The sequence below is a fragment of the Ixodes scapularis genome, unplaced genomic scaffold (genome assembly GCF_016920785.2).
Source record: "Ixodes scapularis isolate PalLabHiFi unplaced genomic scaffold, ASM1692078v2 PGA_scaffold0__279_contigs__length_252992795, whole genome shotgun sequence".
In the NCBI taxonomy this organism is placed as follows: Eukaryota; Metazoa; Arthropoda; class Arachnida; order Ixodida; family Ixodidae; genus Ixodes; species Ixodes scapularis.
Window position 1 is genome coordinate 60,257,320 of NW_024609835.1, and position 23,879 is coordinate 60,281,198.

The 23,879-nt window shown below is 48.6% G+C and overlaps 2 protein-coding genes across 2 annotated transcripts in view; both read right to left on the reverse strand.

Annotated features, from left to right (window-relative positions):
- Positions 1-2,954, reverse strand: part of LOC8039717 (KAT8 regulatory NSL complex subunit 1) — a 132,091-nt gene extending 129,137 nt beyond the window's left edge. The window contains exon 1 of the mRNA XM_002413627.5: positions 1,022-2,954. Coding sequence (XP_002413672.3) covers positions 1,022-2,169 — 1,148 coding nt within the window. The 5' untranslated portion in view covers positions 2,170-2,954. The remainder of the gene's footprint in view (positions 1-1,021) is intronic.
- Positions 2,955-3,791: 837 nt separating this feature from the next.
- On the reverse strand, positions 3,792-23,286 carry LOC115318914. The gene is made up of 4 exons (XM_040205624.1): positions 23,243-23,286; positions 19,873-20,120; positions 18,051-18,142; positions 3,792-4,129 (listed from the first exon to the last, which is right to left on the reverse strand). The coding sequence occupies exons 2-4, from the start codon at positions 20,072-20,074 to the stop codon at positions 4,022-4,024; spliced, it is 402 nt and encodes a 133-aa protein (XP_040061558.1). The 5' UTR covers positions 20,075-20,120; positions 23,243-23,286; the 3' UTR covers positions 3,792-4,021.
- Positions 23,287-23,879: the final 593 nt, after the last annotated feature.

Below are 23,879 nucleotides of genomic sequence, written 5' to 3' on the forward strand. Positions count from 1 at the left end.
TCCACTCTCAAAACCACCCCTTCCCCGAAGGCTTCGTTCAACTGCTTCCTGCTCGGAGAAACCAAAGCCAAAGGCCCGAAGACGAGTACGCGAAAGTAACGAAAAACCGCGCGCGGAGAAAAAAAATTCCGAGAATCATGGAGCGAAACCCCTGGTCGAACCCAAACTCGCAAAGCAGGTACGGACGAGCACGTCGTGACGATGTAAAATCGGAGCTAAAATTGGTACAGGTCAATAAAGACGCGAGAAAAAGATGAAGCGCATCGGTTCATCTATTTATATCTTTCGACGCTTTGTCCGAATTTTTGTAGTAGGTGCAACCATTCGCTGCAGACGAAAGCATACAACAAAAACAGTAATAACAAAATTAAAAAAAAAAAAAGACGTGGGGGCTGAAGGGGTTACAGCCGCTTTTCTTATCGTAAAGTTGTAAGCAGTTCTAGCACATTTCTCGGCGCGGCGGCCTTTCTTTATATGTGTTCTCCGCCTCGCGTTCTTTGAAGGCTCCACTACGCAGGTGCTAGCGCGACCGACATAACCTACTGCAGTAAACGTTGTGACGAAGTCGAGAATAGGGAGCAAACCAGGAACAAGCTGCGAACGCGGACAAGCGTTCGGAGTGAGTTGCGACACCTGTCAAACTGGCAGGCAGTATGCGTAATCGGCGTACGTGATAACTCCCAACTAGAGCTCTCGCGGCAGTGCAGAGCGTTCCCAAAATTAAGCGCGGCGACCACGGAGTTGCGGGCAGAAGGCGCAGCAGTCCACGGCCCCAAAGCGACACAAAGGAACGGCGTTCTCGAAACCACGTCGCCTACAGCAACGCAGAGACGCGGTCACATCGACCGTTCAGAGACGGCTAAAAACAACACGCAGTCGCGACAGGTCCAGACAGGCCGGCAGGCACAAAAGAAAGCGCCCGTTCAAGGGCGAGAACCGATAATTGACGATGGGGATTTAAAGGGGATTTAAAGCCGATTACAACTTAGGAAGGGTATAACGGGAGCCAGCGGCTACTCACATGGAAGACTTTCGGGGCGCCGGCACTCCCCCGGGAGTCGTCGCTGCCGTGGTGGTCGTCGCCGCCGTGGTCGTGTTGGTCGGTGCCAGGGCGGCGAGGGAGGCGTCCGAGGCCGCGACGGAGACGCCGGCGCGCTGGTCCCACGAATCGAGCTCGTCGCCACTCTCACCGCCCGAGCTGCTCTCGGTCGCGTCCGAGTCGACGGCGCGCTCCTGGTGGGCCAGCGTCGAGCGCAGCGTGCCGGCGACCCGCTCGCTCTCCAGACGGTCCTCTTCGGTCAGCCTCAGGTCCGGCGGCTGCTGCTGGTGGCCCTGCGGGGCTGCTTGGCCGCCGTGCGAGCTTGACTCTTCCAGCTTGCGCACCAGGCTGACGAGGGCGGCCGTGGACAGGCTTTTCACATCTTCGCTCTGCAGCAGCAGCTCCGCCTTGAGGTCCGCGTTGTCGCGCAGCTTGCGGTGCAGCAACCGTTGCGGCATCAGGCACGGCAGCCCCAGAGTCGTCTGCTGGTGCTCGAAGAAGGCCGACATCTGGCCGGACGCGTGCTGGACCGCTTGTCGCAACTGCAGTTTGCGAATGCGTCGGTGCAGCCGCTCCGAGCGGCGCTCCAGCGAGTTTCTTCGCGTCCGGGCTCGGTCGAGCAGCTCGAGCACCGATGCCTGGCCCGTCGGCGGGTCGAAGCCGTCCAGGGGGTCGTGCCGGGGCACCCTCGGCGGCGGCGGCGGAGCCGGAACCCCGCGGGGCGAGGCGAGGCGCGGCTTGGGCCTGTGCGCGGGCCCCGGCCACGACCTGTCCGCCGGCTGCATGTGGGCGCTGCCGTTTGTGAGCCCCATGGCGGCAGCGTGCGCCTGACCGTTCATGTGGGCATCGGGCGGGGCCCCCTGCTCGCGCAGCCTGAGCAGCTTGACATTGGCGAAGGCCGCGAGGCTGGCACCGTCCCACAGGAGCCGGTGGTCCCGAAACTTGCGCGAAAGCAGCGTCCTGCCGTTGACGAGCCGCTCGACGGGCGGCGAGGCCGGGTTGCTGCTGCACACGCTCGAGGAGGCCGGGGAGTGCGGCAAGCTGAAACTCTCTGCCTGACTAGCCGCTTCCGTCAAGGCCGGGGCCATCGCTGCTATGCAACATATCCTGAAGGGCACCGGCGACAACATGCACGCGATCCCATCGGCACGCGCACGACGACGAGCAGGTCCGAGGTCTCGGCGCGATCAATTTCCTGAGCCCTCCCCGAGGGAGCACCCCGCCGCGGGCGCTCTGCCCCCGCCCCGAGCGGGCACCGCGGCCCTGCGAGGAACACCGCCGAGAGACCGTCCAAGCCGAACACCACCCGCGGACGCCGGACCCCGACGAAAACAACACGTGACGCGACGCGAGGTTCGGACGGGAACCCGTGTTCCAGCGCGACACAACAGACCGCTTTCTTCTCGGGGCAGACTCACTCGTTGTTCCGGATCGCTTGCACGCTCAAGGGCCGGGGACGCGGCCGGTCGAACGCGGGTATCCAGTGGCTTCCCGCATCCAGGTGCCCGAGCGGGCTTTAACTCGGCTCCATTCAGCGGGGCAAACAAAGAAATCCGCCAACCACGTGACAGACACGTCCCTTCGGACGACCGCAGTTATGTTGCCGTCCAGCTCCGAACGACGAAGCGCACCACAAAGCAGCGCCGCATATCGAATGACGTCTCAGTGGCCAGGCCTGGGATTCCGCAGACGCCGCCACGGGTCGAACACCATCCTGGCCTCCTTAACTATCACAGCACCGAATTGCACTTTTACTCGCCGTTTCGTAACACGAGCATTAACGAAAACTGGTAATGGCGGACATTTTCCTGCAGCTCAAGCCCGCAGACAACAAAAAATTTTCTCCATGGCGTATGGCGTCACCGCTTGGATGCCCCCTCCTGGAAACGCTCTTCCCATTGGCGGAGCTTACATCGGCTCTTCCCGCCACCGCCGCTCGCCCCCGTTCCAGTCCCCACGTTGTCGGACTTCAACTTGGGTTGTTTGGGGCTAGTTAGCAAGAATAAATAGTCACCTTATAAATTTTTTTGGCGTTGTGACCTCAAATTTAACTAATAAGTTGTTTCTTGGATTAACTAATCAATTGATGGAACGGCCGGGAAGGTGGCTGATCTATCCTTTATTGTTCCTCCCGCATGACGTTATCCAATTAAAAAAATTTAATTTAAAACAATTATAACGCTCAAAACAGCGCTTATACTACGTCATTATTTAAAAAAGGCATTTTTATCTTTATTTCATTGGTAAAAATCACGTTTCGTGCCGCACTGAGTTTATAGTTTTTGTTTTGTTTTCCCGAGCGCGCTTCAACGCGTGTGTTGCTATGTGTCGCTGGTTAGATTTGGCCACTGGATTTAAAGTACCAAAAACTTCATACAGCCTACTGTAAGTGGTAAAATGTGGTATTTTATTTGCACACGTCTTAAGCTTAAAAAATGGCAAGAACCAATAGTTCGTCGTTCGGTTTACGCTCTCCAGCGAACGAATGTGACCCCCCCCCCCCCCCCCCCCCCCCCCCCCGCCCCAGTTGACACAACAAACTGATCGGACTAGAAACAAGGCAAGCAATTGCTTCTAATAATTTAACATCGCAGGTTGGACCTCAAATGTGCAAAAATAAAGTATATATATATTTAGTATATATAAAAATTTGGGTTGTCGAATATCAAAATAACTCGTCAGTGAACTGCGCTGTGCATCTGGCCCGAATTATCGACGCAGCGCGAGGGACTACAAGATAAAAACGACGGCAGGCCGTTTTTGCAACGGTTTCCGGATTTGGGATCGTTGCAGATTTTATTGGCGTGCTGATAAGTTCCGAACGAGGATTTCCCGTATCGTTCCGAGGTCGGTGGGATCGGATATAGTTATAACGAGCGCGCAAAATTGTTGAAACACTGTCGAGTTTCGACATATATTTGTGAAATATCACGAGAACGGACTCCGACGGCTCAGGCTTCGATGCGGCTGCGTTGTCTTCGCCTACGCGTCGGTGGAGCGAGATGGGTCCGGCACACCGGACAGATGTTGTTCCTCCGAAGCCAGGATGTCACGCAGCGGCTGTGGAACAAGTGTCCGCAGGGCAGCTGCCTGCGAGGCGAAGGAGCACGTCGCCACTCTTTACACCTTAACCCGCGGGAAAAAAGATGAAAACAAAAAAACAGTACACGTGTGCTACGCAGTAGCAGCCCTCGAGGCCTGACGCCTGACGTCCGATTTCACCATCTTGCTCCTCTGGGGGCACGAGTGTAGTGATAGAACGTGTCGCTAGATGACGCCACCCTTCAGGTCACTGGAATTGGTGCGTGGCTAAATTCAACTCTAAAGGCTAGGTGGCGCAAAAAGCCTCCCACTTTGAATTTGCCTTCACTGCACAAATGGATAGATAATAGAATGAATATCAGAGCCGTATATGTAGAGAGTTTGGTCAATGGGAGGCGCGGGCAGAGCCAGGGCGTGCGGCAGACTCGGAAAGAGGGCTTGGCATGCTCTCTTGACCAACCAGAAGCCGAAAAGAATCCCCTAGCGGTGGTAGCGAGAAACAGTTCTGAGCCGATCGATCATCGAAGGTATATGTTCGTATATGGTTGTAATAAGTGCGTAAGAGTGAAGTGTAGTGACTCTTTGTGGTTGAAAATAGGGTGCACGTGTTGTTTCATCATGATCATGCAGAAAGATGTAAGAAACGAATGCGCCGCTCAACTCTGTTTTGCGCGGACAGAGTGTGACCGCTCGGACGGCAGATTCCCGGCGCTCGGCGTTTGGCGTAAGGATTATGTCGATCTTTCTGCTAGTCGCACTCTTCCACCATCATTTTAGATGAGTGTGATTGAAACATCACGTGTACCATATTTTCAGCCATCGAGAGTTACTCCAATGCAGTTATCAGGTTTGTTTCTTGCGACCACCGCCAGGGTATTATTTCCGGCTTCTGGTTGGTCACATTCGAATTTGTGAAGACGCCCTGGAACACGCCCAGCCCGCTTTCGGCCAATGGCGCCGCTTCCTTTGTCTCCTATACTTCCCAACGAATGGCCAAACTCTCTACATATACGGCTCTGATGAATATTAAATACTGGCTGTTCCCTTTGTACCGGGCGGCAGCTTGCGCCGCCTGGCGTAGTTTATTTTGTCTCTTGTTAATGCCGAATTTCGTGTAATATTACACTTCCTTAGACCTTTTCCACTTATCTTCTAACCTTCTCTTCGTTATTGTAATATTCTGTTCATTAATTCCTCCATCCCCTAATATCAGACCCAGTGCTCCCGCAAACTATGTCCCCTCCAGGTATGGTGCCTGGAGCGCGTCTCCAACTGGTGTGTTTAACGTCCTAACCCGCCCATACATCAAACGTCGTCCCGAAGTGGCAACAAATGATGTCACTAGGGGTGTCGCGAACTTTTGTCGAACCAGATTTTTTGGTCGAACTTACGGGGTTCGACTGGGTCGAACCGGTTCGACGAACCTTCGAACTTTTAACCAAATTCGACCGGTTCGACCACTGATCTCAATGACAATTGCTGGATCGCGCTTGCCGCTCCCGCAAGTGAAGCCACCGGACTTCACTCGCTTGGGATACGATTTGCCGTTTTTGCTAGCCTTTGCTGCGGTTTTCCAGCGTGCTGTGGACACGTTTTCTACTCGTTCGTCGTCATTCGCCGAAGAAGTTTTTTGAAGACTCTGTGTATTGTTGAGACTTGCCGTCGTGAACACGTGGAAAATTTTACGAAAGTGCATTGTCGCAGGAAAAAGGCACAACGCGTCGAAAGGAAGGGCTGGCGGCGTGTTCAAAGCTCCCTTGGCACGCCGAAGTGCCGTGTCTCTGTGCCTTCGCACGCTTGGATACCGACCAAGAATCGACGCCGTCTGGATGTGTTTTGCGAGTGCAATGTGCGTGAAGCCGTATCAAAAGGTACAACTCGTCGAAAACAAGTGTCGCCGGTGTCGCGGCGTGATCAAAGCTTCCTTGGCACGCCGAGTGATGCATCTTTGTGCCTTCGCACGCTTGGATACCGGTCAAGAATTGACGCCGCGCCAAAGTTCTGAACGTGTGTCACGCGTAGAAGCCTTTAGATCATTTATATATATCGGCCACGGAGTTCTGGATCGTCCAGCTGTTCCGGTGAGTTGCTATCAATAAAAGGGAGAGATCTGTACGTGTTCTTATGTAGTATATTAACCATGGCTATGTCCCAAATCTACTCTAATAGATTCCGTGGGAGCACGAATAGGGCAACGTTGTGGAGCCAGGGGTGTTTTCGAAAGCAAAAGTACGAGACGGCGAGAATGGAAATCTTTGAAGCGCGGCCGATATGGTCGTGTGCAATCTGCTGACCAATTACAATTAGGCGAGCCGCGCTCAAACGTCAAGTGCAATTAAGTAGGTTGATAATAAGCCAGCACTGATCAGTGATGAGGAGCTGTTGTGCACGGTATTGTGTAAATCGTCTAAGGACGAAAAAAAGACGTACCTTCCCCCATCTTCCGTCGCTAGTGGACGCTGGATTAAGCTCGTTCCTAAACCGCGAGGGGAAAAGACGCTGATCCAGAGGCACGAACAGCTTCTCGCTCTTGTAGCCTCTGCTACGCTGGCACTAAGAATTAGTGATGGGACGAATCACCAGAGATCGGATTCGGACTGATTCGGAAATTTCCGAACTTCCTGCGACGAATATTCGGCAGATTCGGAGATTCGTCCCATTCGTCGCTGGTTGAAGACGGCAGCGTGAATCTTGTCGTAAAGCTCGTGAACGCGGTCCGTGTTTCTTTTTAGGTACTGTTATTGCATATAACCGGGTCCATATCACAAGAGCGAATGACATTTTAGCGAACGGCGACATTTGAGCGAATGGTCGTTTTAGCGAATAACGGGGGCGCGCGTTAACCCATCCGTCGCGCTGCGCTTTACGCCGCTTCGCGGCGACAGTCTGCGGCAACTAATTACAAAAATACGAACTCACGTGGCCCACCCGAAAACACCGCTTCGCGGCGTCCGACTATTCGCTAAAGTGTCGTTCGATAAAACGTGGGCGTTCGCTAAAACGTCATTCGATCAAGTGAGTGCCTCCCGCCCAGATCCAGCTGAGCTGATCGGTGCGGTTGACGTAGGCCTAACCAATGCACGGTCTCGGTTTCTGTGCTGTTTCGCGGTGATCGGTAAAATGTAGCGAAATGCTGCGTATTATACATAATGTGGCGCAAAGCAAAATAAACATGTTCAGGCAAGGAAATGATCCGTCTCGTTCTCTAGACCTGCGTATGTCTGTAGCTGGCGCGAGAGCGAGATGAGTGTTGCTCGTCGCAACTTCGTCCGCGTACCGGCACCGGTGCCAGAGAAAAACGTCACTACTTCGTACTGTCGCTTCTCTGTCCTCGACAGCAAGTTTTATGTGCGTGAACTTTATTTTTGGTGAAAAAGAAACACAACACAGGGGTGTCCAACGCGGAAACAAACACTACGAAATCGGATATTATTAACCAGAAAGGTACAAATGCAGTGCGGGAGATTAATAGTACGTCGCAAGGGGTTTTTTAAGGCTGTTTCCCGCGTTCCGATAACAATACCTCAGTGCACACACGTTGGCGATAATCGATCCGAATATACTCACTTGTGTGGTGTGTGCCAGTATAACCGTAACTATGGACGTGAAATGTGTCTGTACCGAACAGCACGTACGGCATCGATCTCTTGCGGCGATGAAAACGTGGACTTGTATTTCCACGTGCACCAAGCATGCCTATTTTGGTCGCAATCCGAAACCGAAACCAAGTTTCCCGCGATACCAGCGGTACCATTCGACAAACATCCAAAATAATATAAACAAAGCGGGAGATTTCATTTATTACTGTGATATCATATTACAATATTATTTTGTGCACTTTGTAGAATTTAGAGAATTTAATATTACAAAAATTGAAAGACTCATCAACGTGATCAGGCCACCATGGCAACGCTCCGAATCTTTCCGAACTTTTCCGAATCTCTTGAGATTCGGCTACTCTTCCGAATCTTTCCGAATCTCCAGATTCGGCTCCGAATCTCGATTCGGATAAAGATTCGTCCCATCACTACTAAGAATGGAACGGAGTAGAAAAAAACTCTACTGGAGAAGCTTATTGACGCATGTTCGAAACGCGAGCCAAATATTCTATTTTGCTCGCCTGGAGCGCTGCTCAAAACTTGAGAGCTACGGTCCTGGAGCTACGCGATGTCGGTCTAACCTTTCTTTGCCGAGTGTCATGTCAGTATCGAGTTGCAATCGTAAAAGATCGGTCCAGAAGCGCTTACCGAAACGCGGTCTAACAGAGCGAATCCAGCACTTCGATCAAACGCGCGTATCCGCTCCGAGTGTGAACAGGTATTTGGCATTTGCGTGGCTCTTGCTGACACCCTCGTAGTTCAAACATATCCTTTTTAACGTCGGCTTGCAGCTCGCGACTCGCAGCAACTAATACCGGCCGTGCCAGAAGCATGCTCGGGCCGTGTCGTGCAAAGAGCCGCAACGAGAACGAGCTCACTGTGGCCAACTACGCTTTGACTTTCTCCGCCAAGGCTTTGCAAACGCGTTCAGGCCTAGGCGAATTCTGCCGGCACGCCGTATTGCCGCAGAACGGCGCTGCTATTTTGGCACAAGTGATGTCACGAGAACTTCCCCCCATCCACCAGATGAGAATTTGAAATCGTTTAAATATGTTTAAAATTAGTTCTCCTGTGTTTTACAGCGCAATATTTATATTTTCGAGGTGGTGCCTGTCCCTAGCCCATATTTATGCAACAAGATCGTCGCTAAAATTTCGTTTCACTACCCCTTTAAGGCACGCGCAGCATTTTACGGTTTTCTGAAGCACCGCACAAATTCGACGTGTTTTTAAGTTTCGGTTTGCAATCAGAGCGCATCTCGGCCCCGACGGCACCACGCCCCGTGGAGAAATAGTGCAACCAACCACTGCTGCGCTGTCCTCGCGCAACGCAGCAGAGGCTTGCTAGGCCTAAATTGTCCCTTTCCCTGCTGCAAATCCTAATCAGTTCCTGCATTCGCAACTTCCACGACCTAAAGGGGGCAAGGAGATTATAAGTACTAGGAGGGGACACGTTGCAATATTGGTGAAGCCTAGTCGCAAAAAGTTTAAACGATGTTGTGACCAACGTGACCGTAGATCTCTCTGGCGATTGGTGCGCGTGACATGTCACGTGTGAGATTAATGGTTGATTGTAGAAGGATTCCTTGCAGGCTTGCGCGCGCTCCGTCCGGTATATAGGTTTTATCAGATCGAAAGCTAGCTACGGTCTTGTGACGTGGTCACGTTGGCCTGATAAGGGAGGGGGGTAAGGAGGAAAATGAGAAAGGGGCGAGGCGTCAAGGGAGCATGGCTTGTGGAGGCTACGCGGCCGGCGTCATGCCCTCTTCTACCCATAGAGTTATTATAATGTACGCTAGAGGTTCAACTGGCGCTAGTGTCTATGCGACTTCCGTGACGCAAATTGAAGCAGACAGCCACCAGTCTACTTTTGCGATGCTCCTGTGCATTCCTATGGGAAAACGCGCATGCATTTTTCCTCTTCGCCGGAAAATAACACGGAACACTTTGGTTATTTAGGTCGTACCGAATTGTATGTACCTTGATTAACACTGTGAAAGTGTAATTGCTTTAGTTAGCGCATTTTTCTTCATCAGTGAACGATGTTAAACTTTGCTACATTTCAGTCCCAAACGTGTGTTCCGCAGCAGGTGTGTAAAAAAAAACAAAAAAAACAAGCGACGATTCAAAGCAAAATTACAATCGAAACGAATATAGAGTGGGTTCAAGGCTCGCCAGCATTCCGGTGACGATTGTATATTGATAATATGCCAGTCCTGTCACTATATGAAAACGATCCCGTCCTGCATGAGCGGATAAAAACCTTCAAAACGTAGATAATAAAGTCCGTGGGCTATGAAAGGTGTCTCTTCGTATTGTTTTCTCTGCCGGGCAGCTTTTATCGCGCACTTGTTCTAAAAGATATCGAGCGCGCGGGTGATATTTTGAACGTAGAACAAGCAGCTTCGCTCAGGGCAGAAAGAATAAAGCGGTACTTACTTATTTAAAATCGGAATAGATTACGTGGCCTTCAATTTATTTTGATCGTACATGCACTGCGAGTTACTGATCCAGTGTTACTGCGCAGTTCTTGCCGCCGCTCTTGATTTTCCACATGTCCTTCGTTCGTTTGACATGTATATCCCCCATGCTGTAAATCGCCGACGCCGTGTTCGCGCTAACAGTGTCCGACGGTGCACATAAATACACGTACGAAGCCGCTTTGGCACAGTTTTTAATGCGATGAGTTCGAAAGAAAAATGCCGTAACTGACCAATTATTCCGTCGGCCTGACTGAGAAATGTTTCAAGCTACCTAGCACGTACAAATTCTTTGGGATATTTGCTCTTATCACCGAGCGCAGGGAGAAAATGCACTCACTTTTTCCCATAGAAATGCATTACCGGAAGTCAATTTTCGATTGGTTGCTGTCTGCTTCAATTTGCGTCAGCACACTAGCGCCACTTGAACCTCTAGCGTACATTATAATAACTCTATGCTTCTACCCTTCTATCCTCCTTGGTAGGGGGCGTGGAGGTTGGCTGCCATCTGGATGATCGTTGTAGAACAGCCGTACGAGACGGGGTTTGCGACGCGTAAGTAATTATAGTTTTGCTAGATACGAGCAGTATAAGAGCATTACTTTATTCTTTTACGTCAGGAAGGTGTAGGCCACGGTGTAAGATAATACTCTTCAGGTGAGGACAGCGCACGGTCCTCGCGACGTGCCCGAAAAAGTTCGTTCTTCACTCTCTCTCACTATGGTTTCAAGCGGCGCCGGCAGATGACTCGTCGACCCGTGGGCACGCACAAGACGGCTCGTGCCGCCTCATACTCCTCACGCGCAGAGCTCCAGCGAGGTTGTCACACGTGCAGAAAGACCACGGTGTACCGGGGTGTCATGGCAACGAGATCATTTTTTTCCGCTCTCACACAGTTTCGCCGTTTGGCCGCCAGCGACACTGTCAGCCGCGGGCACGGTAGCAGCGGAACATAGAGTTATTATAATGTACATTATACATTATAATGTATAATGTGTGAAAAAAAAAAATTTCCAATTTTTAGTCACGCGTTTGTTCTGTAGAACTTCGCAGCGCAGCACGTCTATCAGTCTATCAAAGCTAGAGGTTCAACTGGCGCTAGTGTGCTGTTGCAAATTGAAGCAGACAGCAAGCAGTCCGAAATTGACTTCCGGTAATGCATTTCTACGGAAAAAAGCGAGTGCATTTCCTCCCTGCGCTCGATCATAAGAGCTAATATCACGAATAATTCGTGCCTACTAGGCACATTGGAACATTTCCCAGACACGCAGATGAAATAATTGGTCAGTTACGGCGTTTTTATTTTAAAATCGTGGCATGAAAAACGGTGCTAAAACTGTTTGGTACATGTATTTATGTGCACTGTCGGACACTGTTAGCGCGAACACGGCGTCGGCGCTTTCCAGCATGGGGGATATAAGTGCCAAACGAACGAAGGACTTGTGGAAAACGTGGAAAACCAAGAGAGACGGCAAGAACTACGCAGTAACACTGGATAAGTAACTCCTTTTGCTTGCAGACGATTAAAATAAATTGAGTCACGTAATATAGTTTGATTTGTAATAAATAAGTACTGCTTTATTCTTTCTGCTCATGAATACATACGAAGATGCTTGTTCGGTGTTCAAATCATCTCCCGCACGCTCCAAATCTTTGCAAATAGGGGGAAGCCAGAGAACAGGTGCGCGATAAAAACTGCACAGCATAGCAAATAATAGGCAAATATACCTTTCGTAGCCCACGTACTTTATTATTTACGTTTCGAACGTTTTTTTAACCACTCGTAAATATGCACGACGGGGGCATTTTCATATAGTGAGAGGACAGGCATATATTAGCAATATATAAGCACCAACGGAATGCTGGCGAACTTTGAACACACTCTACATTCCTTTCGATTGTTATTTTGCTTGGAATCGTCGCTCGTTTCTACATACCTGCCATGAAACAGAGGTTTGGGCCTGAAATACAGAGAAGTATGACATCGTTCAGCGGTAAAGGAAAAATGCTGTAACTAAAGGAATTACACTTTCACAATATTAATAAAGATACATACTATCCGGTACAACCGATATAACAAAAATTATTAATGTTATTTTCCGGCGACGAGACAAAATTCACGCGCGTTTCCCCATAGGAATACACGGGAAGACGGGAAAAGTAGACTGCATGCTGTCTGCTTCAATTTGCAACCGGAAGTCCTATAGACACTAGCGCCAGCTGAGCCTCTAGCGTTTATTATAATAACTCTATGCAGCGGAATAATGCAGCCTTTCGGATGCCCGTCGAACGAACACTATCTGATTCCTCGCGCCGCGCGTTCAGCCCCACCGTGTCCTCACCTAAAGAGGGTATCTTACACCGTGGTGTAGGCAAGCACCTGTATTGTGAAGCCGATTATCCAGGAGCCAGAGAGGGCGATTCTGACATCGCTGAAAGTTGCGAATTGTCTCACGACTTTCTGATACGAGTACAATATCGTCTGCATACATTAACCCTGGCGATACTTGATTTACTTTAAGTTCTTCCTCCATGCAAGTCAGGTCAAAACCTAGGTTGCACTGTTCTAATCTTTTTTCCATCTCACTGAGGTTCATCATAAAGAGCAGGGGAAACAATGGGCAACCCTGACTAAGTTTTCTTTTTAATGCTGCTGGTCTCGTAGTTTCGGCTTCCCATGTTATAACCACCCTATTCTCCGTATACACCCGTTCTAGAAATTAAGAGTGGTTCCCCCTAGCCTATATCACTTCAGTTGGTCCTAGGGTTTTTCCTGATTCACATTGTCATGCTCCTTTGATGTCCAAAAATGCTACCCATAACGTCCTTTGACCTGCCATTGTCATCTCTAGGCACTGAGTGATTACGAATAAGTTATCATCTAGTCGTCTATCCCTCCTGAAACTGTTTTGAAGCTCCCCCAGAATCTGTTTTCTCGCCTGCGCAATCTTCCATTCTTCTTTTTACAATATGCATAGCTAGTCTTTATATTACTAAAGTTACTGTGACTGGTCAGCATGACTTGATACTGTCTTCGTCTTCCTTGTCCTTATATAATAATCTCATCCTGCTCAATTTCCAGCCACTGGGTACCTCACCTCCCATAATTATCTGGTCAATCACCTGCCTCAGTTTCAATTTGCTTGTTTTGCTTAGAATTTTATCAGTCTCATTGGTATGCCGTCTGGACCTGTCGCAGTTCCAACCGGAACCTTTCCTTCTGCTTTTTCCCATTCTCTGTGGTAATTTCCTCTTCTTCACTATGGTCCTCCTCTTGTATTTTTTAGACGCTACCATTCCCTACGGCCTGATCTGTTTCTAACTCCGAAAATGTTGCTTCAATAGTATGTGACCTAGGGTTCGGAGTTTTCGGTTTAAACCGATAAAAACCGATAAAAGTACGCCGAATCCATTCTCGGAAATTCGGTTTTAACCGAAAAAGGTCAGTTTTTAGGTTCGGCATTTTTTTTTTTAAACCGATAAAAACCGATAAAAGTACGTCGAATCCATTTCTTTAAATTTAGTTTTAACCGGAAAAGGTCACGTTGACCTTCCAGTCGTACCGCAGATCCGTGGCGAAAAAGTGGAACGACAGTGTCTATCGAAACGTGTCCGAAGGTAAGGGATACACGGGTGCCATCACGACGTCTTGGTTTAATGTGCGCATCATCGATCGGAACGTGAACTCCGAAATGCCCCATACCTTCGCCATGTACAAGCGTGTTTTCAAACTTGTTGTAAGGAAGGCTGATTTTATGCAAGTTCTGCATATTGTGTTGAGCTTCAACAAGTCGCACCGTCTCTCTTTTTTTGGCGATCACAATTGGTTGATTGGCCGATTTTGGCTCAGGCAGCGCTTCATCTCCTCAGCCTGCCAGTGTCCAGTATTAGTGTTGAGAGGGCGTTCTCGAAGCACAGGGCCATAATAATAGGAAAGAAAGAGTGCGGATCAGCGAGGAGAACCTGGGATCGTACATGTGTGTGTACTATAATAAGATAACTTAATCCTGATGTACAGAAGGTGAAGTTCTATGTTTTTGGACATAGGCTTCATATCTGACTTGTTTGTGCTTCTCAGTTTTTTTGTTTTTTGTTTTTCTTTTACAGTTGCACACATTTGCCAAATAAAGTGTCCATTTCTTTTCCAATGTATCTGTGCCGTTCTTCTTTGAGTGATCACAAATATTAGAGCTACAGGGATCATCTGATCCGGTGTCCATTGGTCTTCATTTTATATTCACCGAAAAAAGCCAATAAACTTTTGTGGGCATAAATATACGCCGAAAAAAACCGAAAATTGAATTTTAAAATAAACACCGAAAAAAGTACGCCGAATTTTGAAAAAATAGAAACCGAAAACGCAGAACCCTAAGTATGTCTAATGTATTCTCTTGCCTCTTCCCCCTCTGCCTTTGTCCCTTCCCGTGTGGTTAGTGTCTGCTCGTACACCTCGATCTTTTTCCCCAGTGTACCGATGTGTTCCCAGAACCTTTTTGCCGCATTTCTATCCTTCTCGTTTATCTCTATGATCCACTGGACCCCTGCTTTCCCAATTTTGGCTTGTATCAATGCTGATGCCTCCCGCTTTCTTTCTTGAAAGTCATCCCATTTTGATGTTACTTCGGCTGGTGTGACCCCCTTTTCCTTTGCCCATCGCTGTTCTCTAAATGCCGCTTGGCGTCTCGATATTGCTGGCTTAACCTCTTTATCCCACCAGTTTTTGAGTTTGAGTTTTCTTCCTCCTTGTTTAATTCGATATTTCTCTAACACTCTTTTGAAAACACTAAGTCCATTGTCTTTCCGGTTGCTGTGGTATCTATGTTCTCGACTCGCTTAGATACATCCTGTAATTGTTTATCATTGAACTTATTTTTACCCTCTTGTTTTTGCTTTTGATCTGGCCTATACTATGCCAAATCTGATCTTGATTCTCTTATGGTCGCTCCCCAGACTTTTTGTGCCTTGCTCACCTATTTCCAGTTCTCCTAATCTGTTGTATAGATTCCGCGATGTCGAATAGTAATCAATAGTCGAGTGCGAGTTCTTTCTTTCCCACGTTATTTTTCCATCACATTTTACCTGGGCATTAACCAATACCAGATCAAAAGCTTCGCAGAACTCTTCTAACATCCTCCCTGTTGTATCCATCAAAGTCTTCCAAATGCGCATTCATGTCCCCCAAGATAAGTATTTCCCTGTTAGTGCCGGTTTTTCTACCGTCTCCTCATATACATGTTAGGTGTTCTGCGTTTTCCTCCCCTGCATCACTCCCTGTTTTTAGATGCACAAAACCCAGGATTGTGTCCAAACCCGGAATACTGCCTTTGATCCACATATGTTCCCTGCAGCCCTCTCGTTCTCTTTCCCATTCCTGACCCTTCACAAACACCCCTAATCCCCCTCCCTTGCATTCCCCTTTGGGCAGGTTGCATCGCATCCAATGACATCCCGGTATGTATGGTGGTTCTTCCATGTCCCTCAAATGTGTTGCTGCTAATCCATACATTGCAAAGTTTTCGCTTTCTAATTGCTACTCGATCTCCTCCCACTTTATTCCGTTCCTGCCCTCTGCATGTTTATGAATCCCATATTAAGCTGTTTCTTTTTCCTATTCCTACGAGGCTCCCTCCCGCCCTCCCAAACCCTCCCCCCTGGATCTACATTTTGGCCCTCACTTAAATTGGCACCCTGAGGGCTCTAGGACCCCCCCAAAAATGTACGATGCGACGTCCAATCCTATAGTTTACCGTGCTACCAGTGGTTCCACTCTAGTGGATTGGATGCCCCGTGTAAAAGGGTCGAAGCAAACCTCGTACACCACTCTGTTTACTTACATTGCTCCGTACTCAAATCGTCGGCTCATCCCCCTTATCACCCGGTTAGCTTCCAGCGCCCGCTTCTCTATTTTTAGAGACTGTCCCCAGACCTCTGGGATGGTGCATATTTGCACATGCGCAGTCTCGGAGACCTCCCTCAGCTTACGTAACCTCAACTCTAACTGCCTACCGAGGTTCTGGCTCCGTGCCTTTAAAACATAATTTAATCCTGCATGTACTACCACTAGGTTTTCTCACACCTCCTCCTTCGCTTTGGTCGTCGCATCTACAAACTCCAGCATTTTTTTTTTTTTTTTCAGAATTGTTTGAGAATATTTTTTCCCACGATTTGAGATGAAATTACCCATATGTAGCATTTACTCATGCATCCCCATCATTAACAGTCCTTTTTTTTTTACTATATATGTCAGAGTAAAATTATGGTAAGTTAATATTCACGATCCCGAATGGGAAGAATTTCGTGACTTATTTTGACAGAACAAGAAGAGCATCAAAAAGTCTGCCTTATTCCTTCCGTTCTGTAACCTTTAAAGATGATGCTTCTACATGTCGGGGACAAGCTGCGGTCTGCGGACCGTAGGAGCAAATGTGAAAATATATCCATTTTAATGATCTGTTTCAGCTCGTTCCAATAACTCCAAAAACGATGCGCGATGCTCCGCTAACGCCTTTGCGCATGCACAGTGTCGTTATCGGGTATTATTATCGGAGTTGTTCGATCGTTCTATGCTAAAACTCCCTAATAATACAACGCGCAAGTGCGTCTGTCATTTTCACACCACGTACCTCTGGTTGCCCGATAAATACGCTCGCGCGAAAAGGTTTCTGAATTAAAGAAATTTAAATTTTGAGTGTAGGTTCCTTAAACATTGTGTGTGTTAGGAGCTTTTTTTTTTTTTTTTCCCCCATTTTATTAGCAGAAGACACGTAACCGCCAATTAAAATGTTGCCGTATCTCCACCTGTTCCAACGCGCCGAGCATGTTGGCCGAGCGCTGGAGAAAAGAACAGAGACAACACCAGGAAAGGGACGTTATCGGCCAGATGGCCCTTCTTGCTCGCCTCTAAAGTCTCGTTCAAACACTAGCGACAACTTATGACCTAGTGCCTAATAACATATTGTAATCACGACGAGGGGGACTTTAGAAGAGAGAACGCGTGAGCGTCGTCGACGTAATCTAGATGTTTGTGTGGACTCCACGACACGTCAAGATCCCTACATGTGTAAAATATTCGTATACTGTATGGAGACTGCCCAAATATGTCTTCGTTTTATAGAGCTAAACAGAAAATACAGTGACAGTCAAAGCTATCATGCTTGTGACTGCTACCGTTCATTGTTCAACTTCACAATATAGTTTAAACTACGGAAGAATTTCGGTTTGAAACAGTATTTTTTGGAGGTACAGAAAAATAAAATAAATATATATATATAAAGAACATTCGGAGAAAATACGCAACCAACGAGCCGACGCAAGGAAGGTGGGAGTCGAGTAAAGGGTGCAGGGATGCTGATGCGGTGTCCTTCCATGTGACTTATAATATATTTTAAAGAAATCTGTCAATATTTCAAACCGTATCAGGTCTATCTATATATAATCGGAGATGCGGACGCTCTAGAGTGACCGCAACATTTAATTTTCATTGACGTAGGTGGGTAAATAATATCGACCCCTTCCCCCTTTTTGTTCCCCTTTCTCGCCGCTTACGAAAAAAAAAATGGTTTACGTATTTGTTACGTGAGCTGACATTTTGAAAACATACGTATAACACGTAATGTGCAGAATTACAACTGGATCTGGATTCTGCGGATTGACCTCTCAAATTACGCGATCCCAAACTTTGAAAAATGACGCTCAATGTGTACCCCCCCCCCCCCCCTAAAAAATAAATAAATAAATAAATAAATAAACAGCAGCGCTTTTTTTCCGGCAGTGTAGGACCTGCAGGTCCTACACTGCAGTTCCTGCACTTCTGGTACTGCAGTGTAGGACCTCGTGGTCCTACACTCCAGGACCAGGCGGACTTCGGAAGACAGCGTGCTTGACCACTCGCCTCAGGGTGTCCGCCTCGCGAAAGGTCCTCAGGCAGATGCTGCACTTCTCCCTCGGCGGCGACGTATCGTCGTCCTCCGAGTCCTCGGGTACCTGTGAGGCGAGGGCCACAAGAGCACGCCCCTGAAAGAGCTTCCGGTTTCATTACATCCAGAGGGAGAAACCAACAAATAAAGGAAATGGTTAACTACACGCTGTTACGGGTTAATAAAAGCAGGACTAAGGTAGCGATCATCATGTATAAAATCGGGATAAGCTCCTCTCCAGAGCCCTCCACTCTTTCCACTTTAGCGAGCGAACGCTGGAGAGGAGGCGAGCGAGGAAGCGCGTCAACACCTCCTCGATTCACTAGTTGCGTGCAGTACAGGCGAAGGCAACGCTAGGCGAGGGGAGAAAGGACAAACACTCGGAAGGCTGGGAAGCAGAAGCAAAACCTCCTCTCCTCTCTAACGTTCCCAGTGCTCACTAATGCCCCTGAATAAAAAAAGGTAGCAACATCTTCTCCCTCCTCCTCTGACGCGCACACCTTTTAACTTTATGTTTTGCTTTCTTACACCCGCGCGTCGACTGTAGCGTCGTCTGGTTTGGCCCAAGATAGCAGACGGAGTGCAGTCAAAGGCTGAAAGACACGCAAATACATACATACAGGCTAAAAGCGCGCTGTCACGGTCTACCAGCCTCGAAGGATGTGCTCCAAGAAAAACGATGAAAGCCGTGATGTTGCACAGTCGGCATTATTTGGTTGGCGACATAAGCTCATACCATGCACTGCACTCCGACAGCATAAGCATTCCTTCTCCCTCCTCCTCTGACGCACACACCTTTTATCTTTATGCTTCGCTTTTTTCCACCCTCGCGTCGATAGTAGCGCCGCCCGGTTTGGCCCAAGATAGCAGGCGGCAATCTTCAAAGGATGTCGCTACTTTTCTGTATAAAGGGGCTTTAGTGATCACCCTTTATCCCCTCGCTCTCCTCTCCCGTCCCGCCTTCCTAGTGCTCGCCTTTCTTACTTCACATGGCGTTGTCTTCGCCTGCACTGCACACATCTAGTGACACGGAGTATACACCGTTCTATCGTAGGTAGCACCATCTAGCGAGCGTCAGGTTCTGCGGCCATGCTGGGTTGTTAGGAACGTGTAGCATCTCACGCAAGCATATCATAATAGGGCGTTTTCACATGACCTCAATCCGTTTTGTTGTTATTTTGTTTTTTTCATACAAATTTACTGATCTCAAAGATTACATCGCAGCCTGTTGAGAAGATTATAAGGTTCTGTGCACTACGCATTTCAAGCGGTCATGTATCCTTGGAATGCTCGCCTTCGGCACGCTCCAGACAGCTCACAACAACAAAATGGTGGATCAAATTACGCCAGTGAAAGCGCCCTTTACGGAGTTTTCGTAGATTGTTTTTTCTTGTCCCGCGTACAGTGAATGCTCCATGATCCTGCGCTTTTTCTGTACACGATTGCTTTAGCCGATGATAGCAAACCCCAAAAGACAACGAGCGCCATGGCCCTTATGGCGCTGCTTGATTGGCCCCGTGAATCGTATGCGGAGCACAAGTCCGTCTGCCTCCTTTGCAGGTTTTGTGGTGACTTCAGAACGCCGACCTCCGATTGGTTCTGATTGATGGATAGTGCGTAGATCTCAAAGCAAGCTGCCTCGAGGTCACTACCTTTCAATCAGAGCCCACCAGAGCCAGGCGTTCTGACGTCACCACAACCCCTGTAAAAGAAGCAGACGAATTTCCGCTCCGCATACCGTCGGCTGCGGTCGGACTTAAAACGAAGCATAGCCGAAAGAAATCCGTGCGGTTTTACTTGCATCGGCAGCCGCCGGCTTGTCCGTCGGTTCGGTCGTCTGCTGAGTACGACTGGTGTTTTGGGTGGTGTTGTTTCGGCTGGTGTGCCCGCCCTGTCCATTGTTCTCTGTGCGTTCCTTCCAGGTCCACTTGAACAGGTTGAACCGCCATGACACATCGTCGTCCGAGGAGCTGCTCGAACTTCTGGGCGCCCTGGCCATGCTGTCGGAGTCGGCCACCAGAGCCGCCAGGCTATACCACGACAGGCTGTCGAAACAGAATACAAAAAATGCCGTCAGGCCAAAGAAAGCGCACGCTTCCCTCAAAAGACGTGAAAGTTGCGGCGAGTGCGTTCGTTTTCAGTTTGGACATGTCAATAACCACGCAAGCAGCGCGGCTTTTCTCCTCGCGTCCTCGCTGTCTTCCCTTTCTTGTTTTTGGGACTGGAACCGGAGGAAAAGCTCCACTTCCGGTACAGCATGTGTTGTGACTTCACAAGCAGAAAACGTGTCTTCTTTAGACAGCACACGGTGTACGTTGGACGCGTCCCCGGTCGAAGAGTATGCCTTATCAGTTATCGCTGTTCCGTGTTTTCGGATAAATTCGATAAAATCTGAAAAACATGTGCTGCTCGTCAGTAAAATTTAGGTCAATAGACCGAGTTGGCCAGCCATTTTGGCTACGCCACCCTAAAGTCACTGGATCCTGGGAAAGTAGCACCAAGTTCCCCGTATGGTCGCCATTTTGGTCCTTGAGATGAGCAATTTCTCCGTAACCCCTCCGTTCTTGGTGAGCCGATCTAGATTTGCTGGTGACGGTAGCTTTATGGATACGTTTCTTGTATATCGAGATTTTTCTATCCACACACCGTATACCATCACGACATGCCGTGTCGGTGCTTGGAGGCACAGAAAAATCAGTTTACTGTTTTAAAATACGCAAAAAGAACGATACAATTGTAAGAGATCCGCGGAGATGGGCATGATTGATAAGTTGATTGCCTACACAGTGCCAAAGACGTTTATATTGGCGAGGAACGCTTCCAGTACGATGATGCTCCATTGTGATCTTGGCTCGACTGGTTTAGAACGACCTTCTGGAAGCTTCGAAGATTTGAATGGGCCAAGATGGTGATTTCCATGGCAACGTAGACAAATTAGCCAATCGCCTTGTGAGGGCCTGATCGGCTGTATGTTAGTATCTGTTTGTGTCTGGTTAGCAGGTATACGGAAGGCAATGGCGCTACTTTCCCAGGATTCAGTGAGTTTACGCCTCCCCTGCGGCAATGCATCGAGGAGAGTTTAGTCCCTGCACGTGCCCCAACGTCCCAACCTCGCTGGAGCACTGCGCGGGCAGAGCACGAGACGGCACGAGGCATCTTGAGAACTGCCTCCTGCCTCTTGTGAACTGAAGGTGTCTTCACGCCTGCGCTGAACTCTTGATGGAATCGGCCTTGTCAGAATAATAATTTAAAAAAAAATCAAAATCTTAGTTTTACAATGAAAAAACGAAAACAGTATTTTAAAAACAAGTTTGGTCGCTATAGGATATCAGTGGTCCAAATGAAAGGCTCTCCACTTTCCTTTAAAATCTCGAATTATTGACAAAATTGAGTTCAGCGTTCATCTCGACATATTTTGTTCTGGGGGTCAATGCAATTTTTGGTGACGACAAAACTGCCTGTTTTAGTTTTGACATATATTACAGAAAGGCCGGGTTCTGTTTTTATTATAGCAATAAAAGCTATGATAATAGGAGGGAGGGGAGCGGCTGGTTTCATCTTGCCGGACTACACCCCGTGGGCGGTGGAATAGGATGGGAAGAAAACGAACTTTCCAGGGACTGCGTCAAGAGAAGTATCGACGTTTATTAAAGCAACACTCGTTTGCAAGTTTTGTTGTGCGACAGTTAGTACTACCAATGGCAAGGGTGCGAATTTACAATCTAGCTGAAGAAATAACATTCGATACATGTGACTTCTTATGAATTTAGGACAGGCTTTTATGTCCGGATAATATTTGCTTTTAAATTGAATTATCAAAAAAAAAAAAAAAAACTCGTATAAGCTTAGAATTTTCGGCGAGACAATGAACTCCAATAAAGAACCTATGAATTTCACGAGAAATAAACTCCGAAACACTTAGTTAGTCCTATACGTATCACTATACCGTGTGGCAGGTTAAGAAGAGCAGACCAAGGTCTCCCTTCACTATTTCCACTTGCAGAGCGAATGCTGGAGGGGAGGCGAGCCCCTCCTCACCTCCTTTTGCTTCCTCTCTAGCCTTCAGCCTGCTAAAGTGGAAAGGATAGAGGAGGAGCATGGGCGCCTGGCTGTTAATTAACCTGCAACAGGGTAGATACGGTTCCGTGTTTTCGGATAAATCCGATAAATTCCGAAAACACTCGACGGTAAAATTTTCGCCAGCTTAAATTTATCCCCCCCCCCCCCCCCCAAAAAAAAAAAAAAAAAAAAAAGAGGACGTTACGTTTGGTTGGAGCACAGGGTCACTGATCCCGAGGAGAGGCAACTTCAGTTTTCTTTCAAATCTCGGACTATTGGCCAAAGCGGGTTTACCGTCTCGTCAAGATTCGACGAAGAAACGAGTCCTATTGTACTTCTAGGTCACACGGCAAAAGCCACTGCTCTGGTTTCCGCAAATTTGGACCACACTATTCGTGCGGCAAAATATAAACCCATACATTTCATAGGATGGAGGCAGGGCAGTTGAAGCTTCTGTGCTTCCTAACGGTTATGCCCTGGTGCTGAGGGGTTTTAAAGTATCGACGTTTATTCGAGCAAGACTGTTTTGCCAGTTTTGTCGTGGGGCACGGTGTTTGTACTTCCAAGGGCAGGGGCGCCAAAGCCAAATCGAACTAAATACATTTATTGCGATACAAGTGAATTTAGGGTATGTGGGTGTTTAGGTATTTTCATATATTTATTTTAAATGTTGGATCACTGGGAGTACAGCAAAATAGGCACGTAGCCAGGGGGGCCTTTTCTCCCCCCTCCCCCTCATGCAGCGCATTTTGTCATAAACGGCCCGCCCGCCCCGCCCGCCCGCCCGCCCGCTCCCGCTCCCGCTCCCCCCCCCCCCCCCCCCGGAAACAAAATCCTGGCTACATGCCTGCAGCAAAATTAAACTCCGAATTTCGGAAAATTGTGAATATGGTCAGAAACAAACTCTAATAAACTCCACATTTTTGTAAAAAAAAAGATTAACTCAGAATAAACGGGTTCCGAATTTAACGGAAGAGGAACTTACCCACTTATCAACAATCACAATAAATACAGGAAGCACAAGTCCAGACCACGGCGGAAGAAGAGAGAGGTGTCTGAAAAAGGCAAGAAAGGGCGTCGAAATTTCACTCTCGATTAGCGCACCTACCGGCAGGGGCAGTGTCGGTTTAGGGCCCTCGCGCAGGCGCGGTCGCGCGCCTCGCGCCCTTCAAAACGAGTATACGCGAATGAGGACAGTTCCTCTGGCCCCTAGTCATGTTGCGCATCCCACGGCGTCTGCCCTACGGGAGCCAGAGTTGCGCGTTGAGCCATCTTGAAATCATAAGTTATGCGGAAAAGTCACTCCTCGTGCGTGTAGGAGCCGTGCTCCGTCGATTGCGGACGGTCACGTGGCTGAATTCGGCGAATAGCGGCGTCGCGAGCGCCGCCGCGCATGGAAAACAAGAAAGGAGGAGGAGGCAAAAACAGGGGAACATTCGCCAGGGCGCGTGCAACGTCTACTTTCCTGCACGGCGAAGGATTTTTCGATCCTCATGTGATGGATCTCGGCGAATAGCGGCATGGCGGCACGTGGAAGACAGACGCGCAACCCTCGCTCTAGCCAAGCGAAGCTTCGACACACTTGTTCCATGGCGAGGCGGTGCCGCACATCTGCCGTGGTCCAGACGTTGTTCACAGCATTGACGTCACACCAGCGGCCATTGTGAGGGACATCGCTGCTGATCGCGCACTTTCTAGGACAGCGTGCATTACGTATCACGGAATATGCTTCGTTTGGCAAGAAC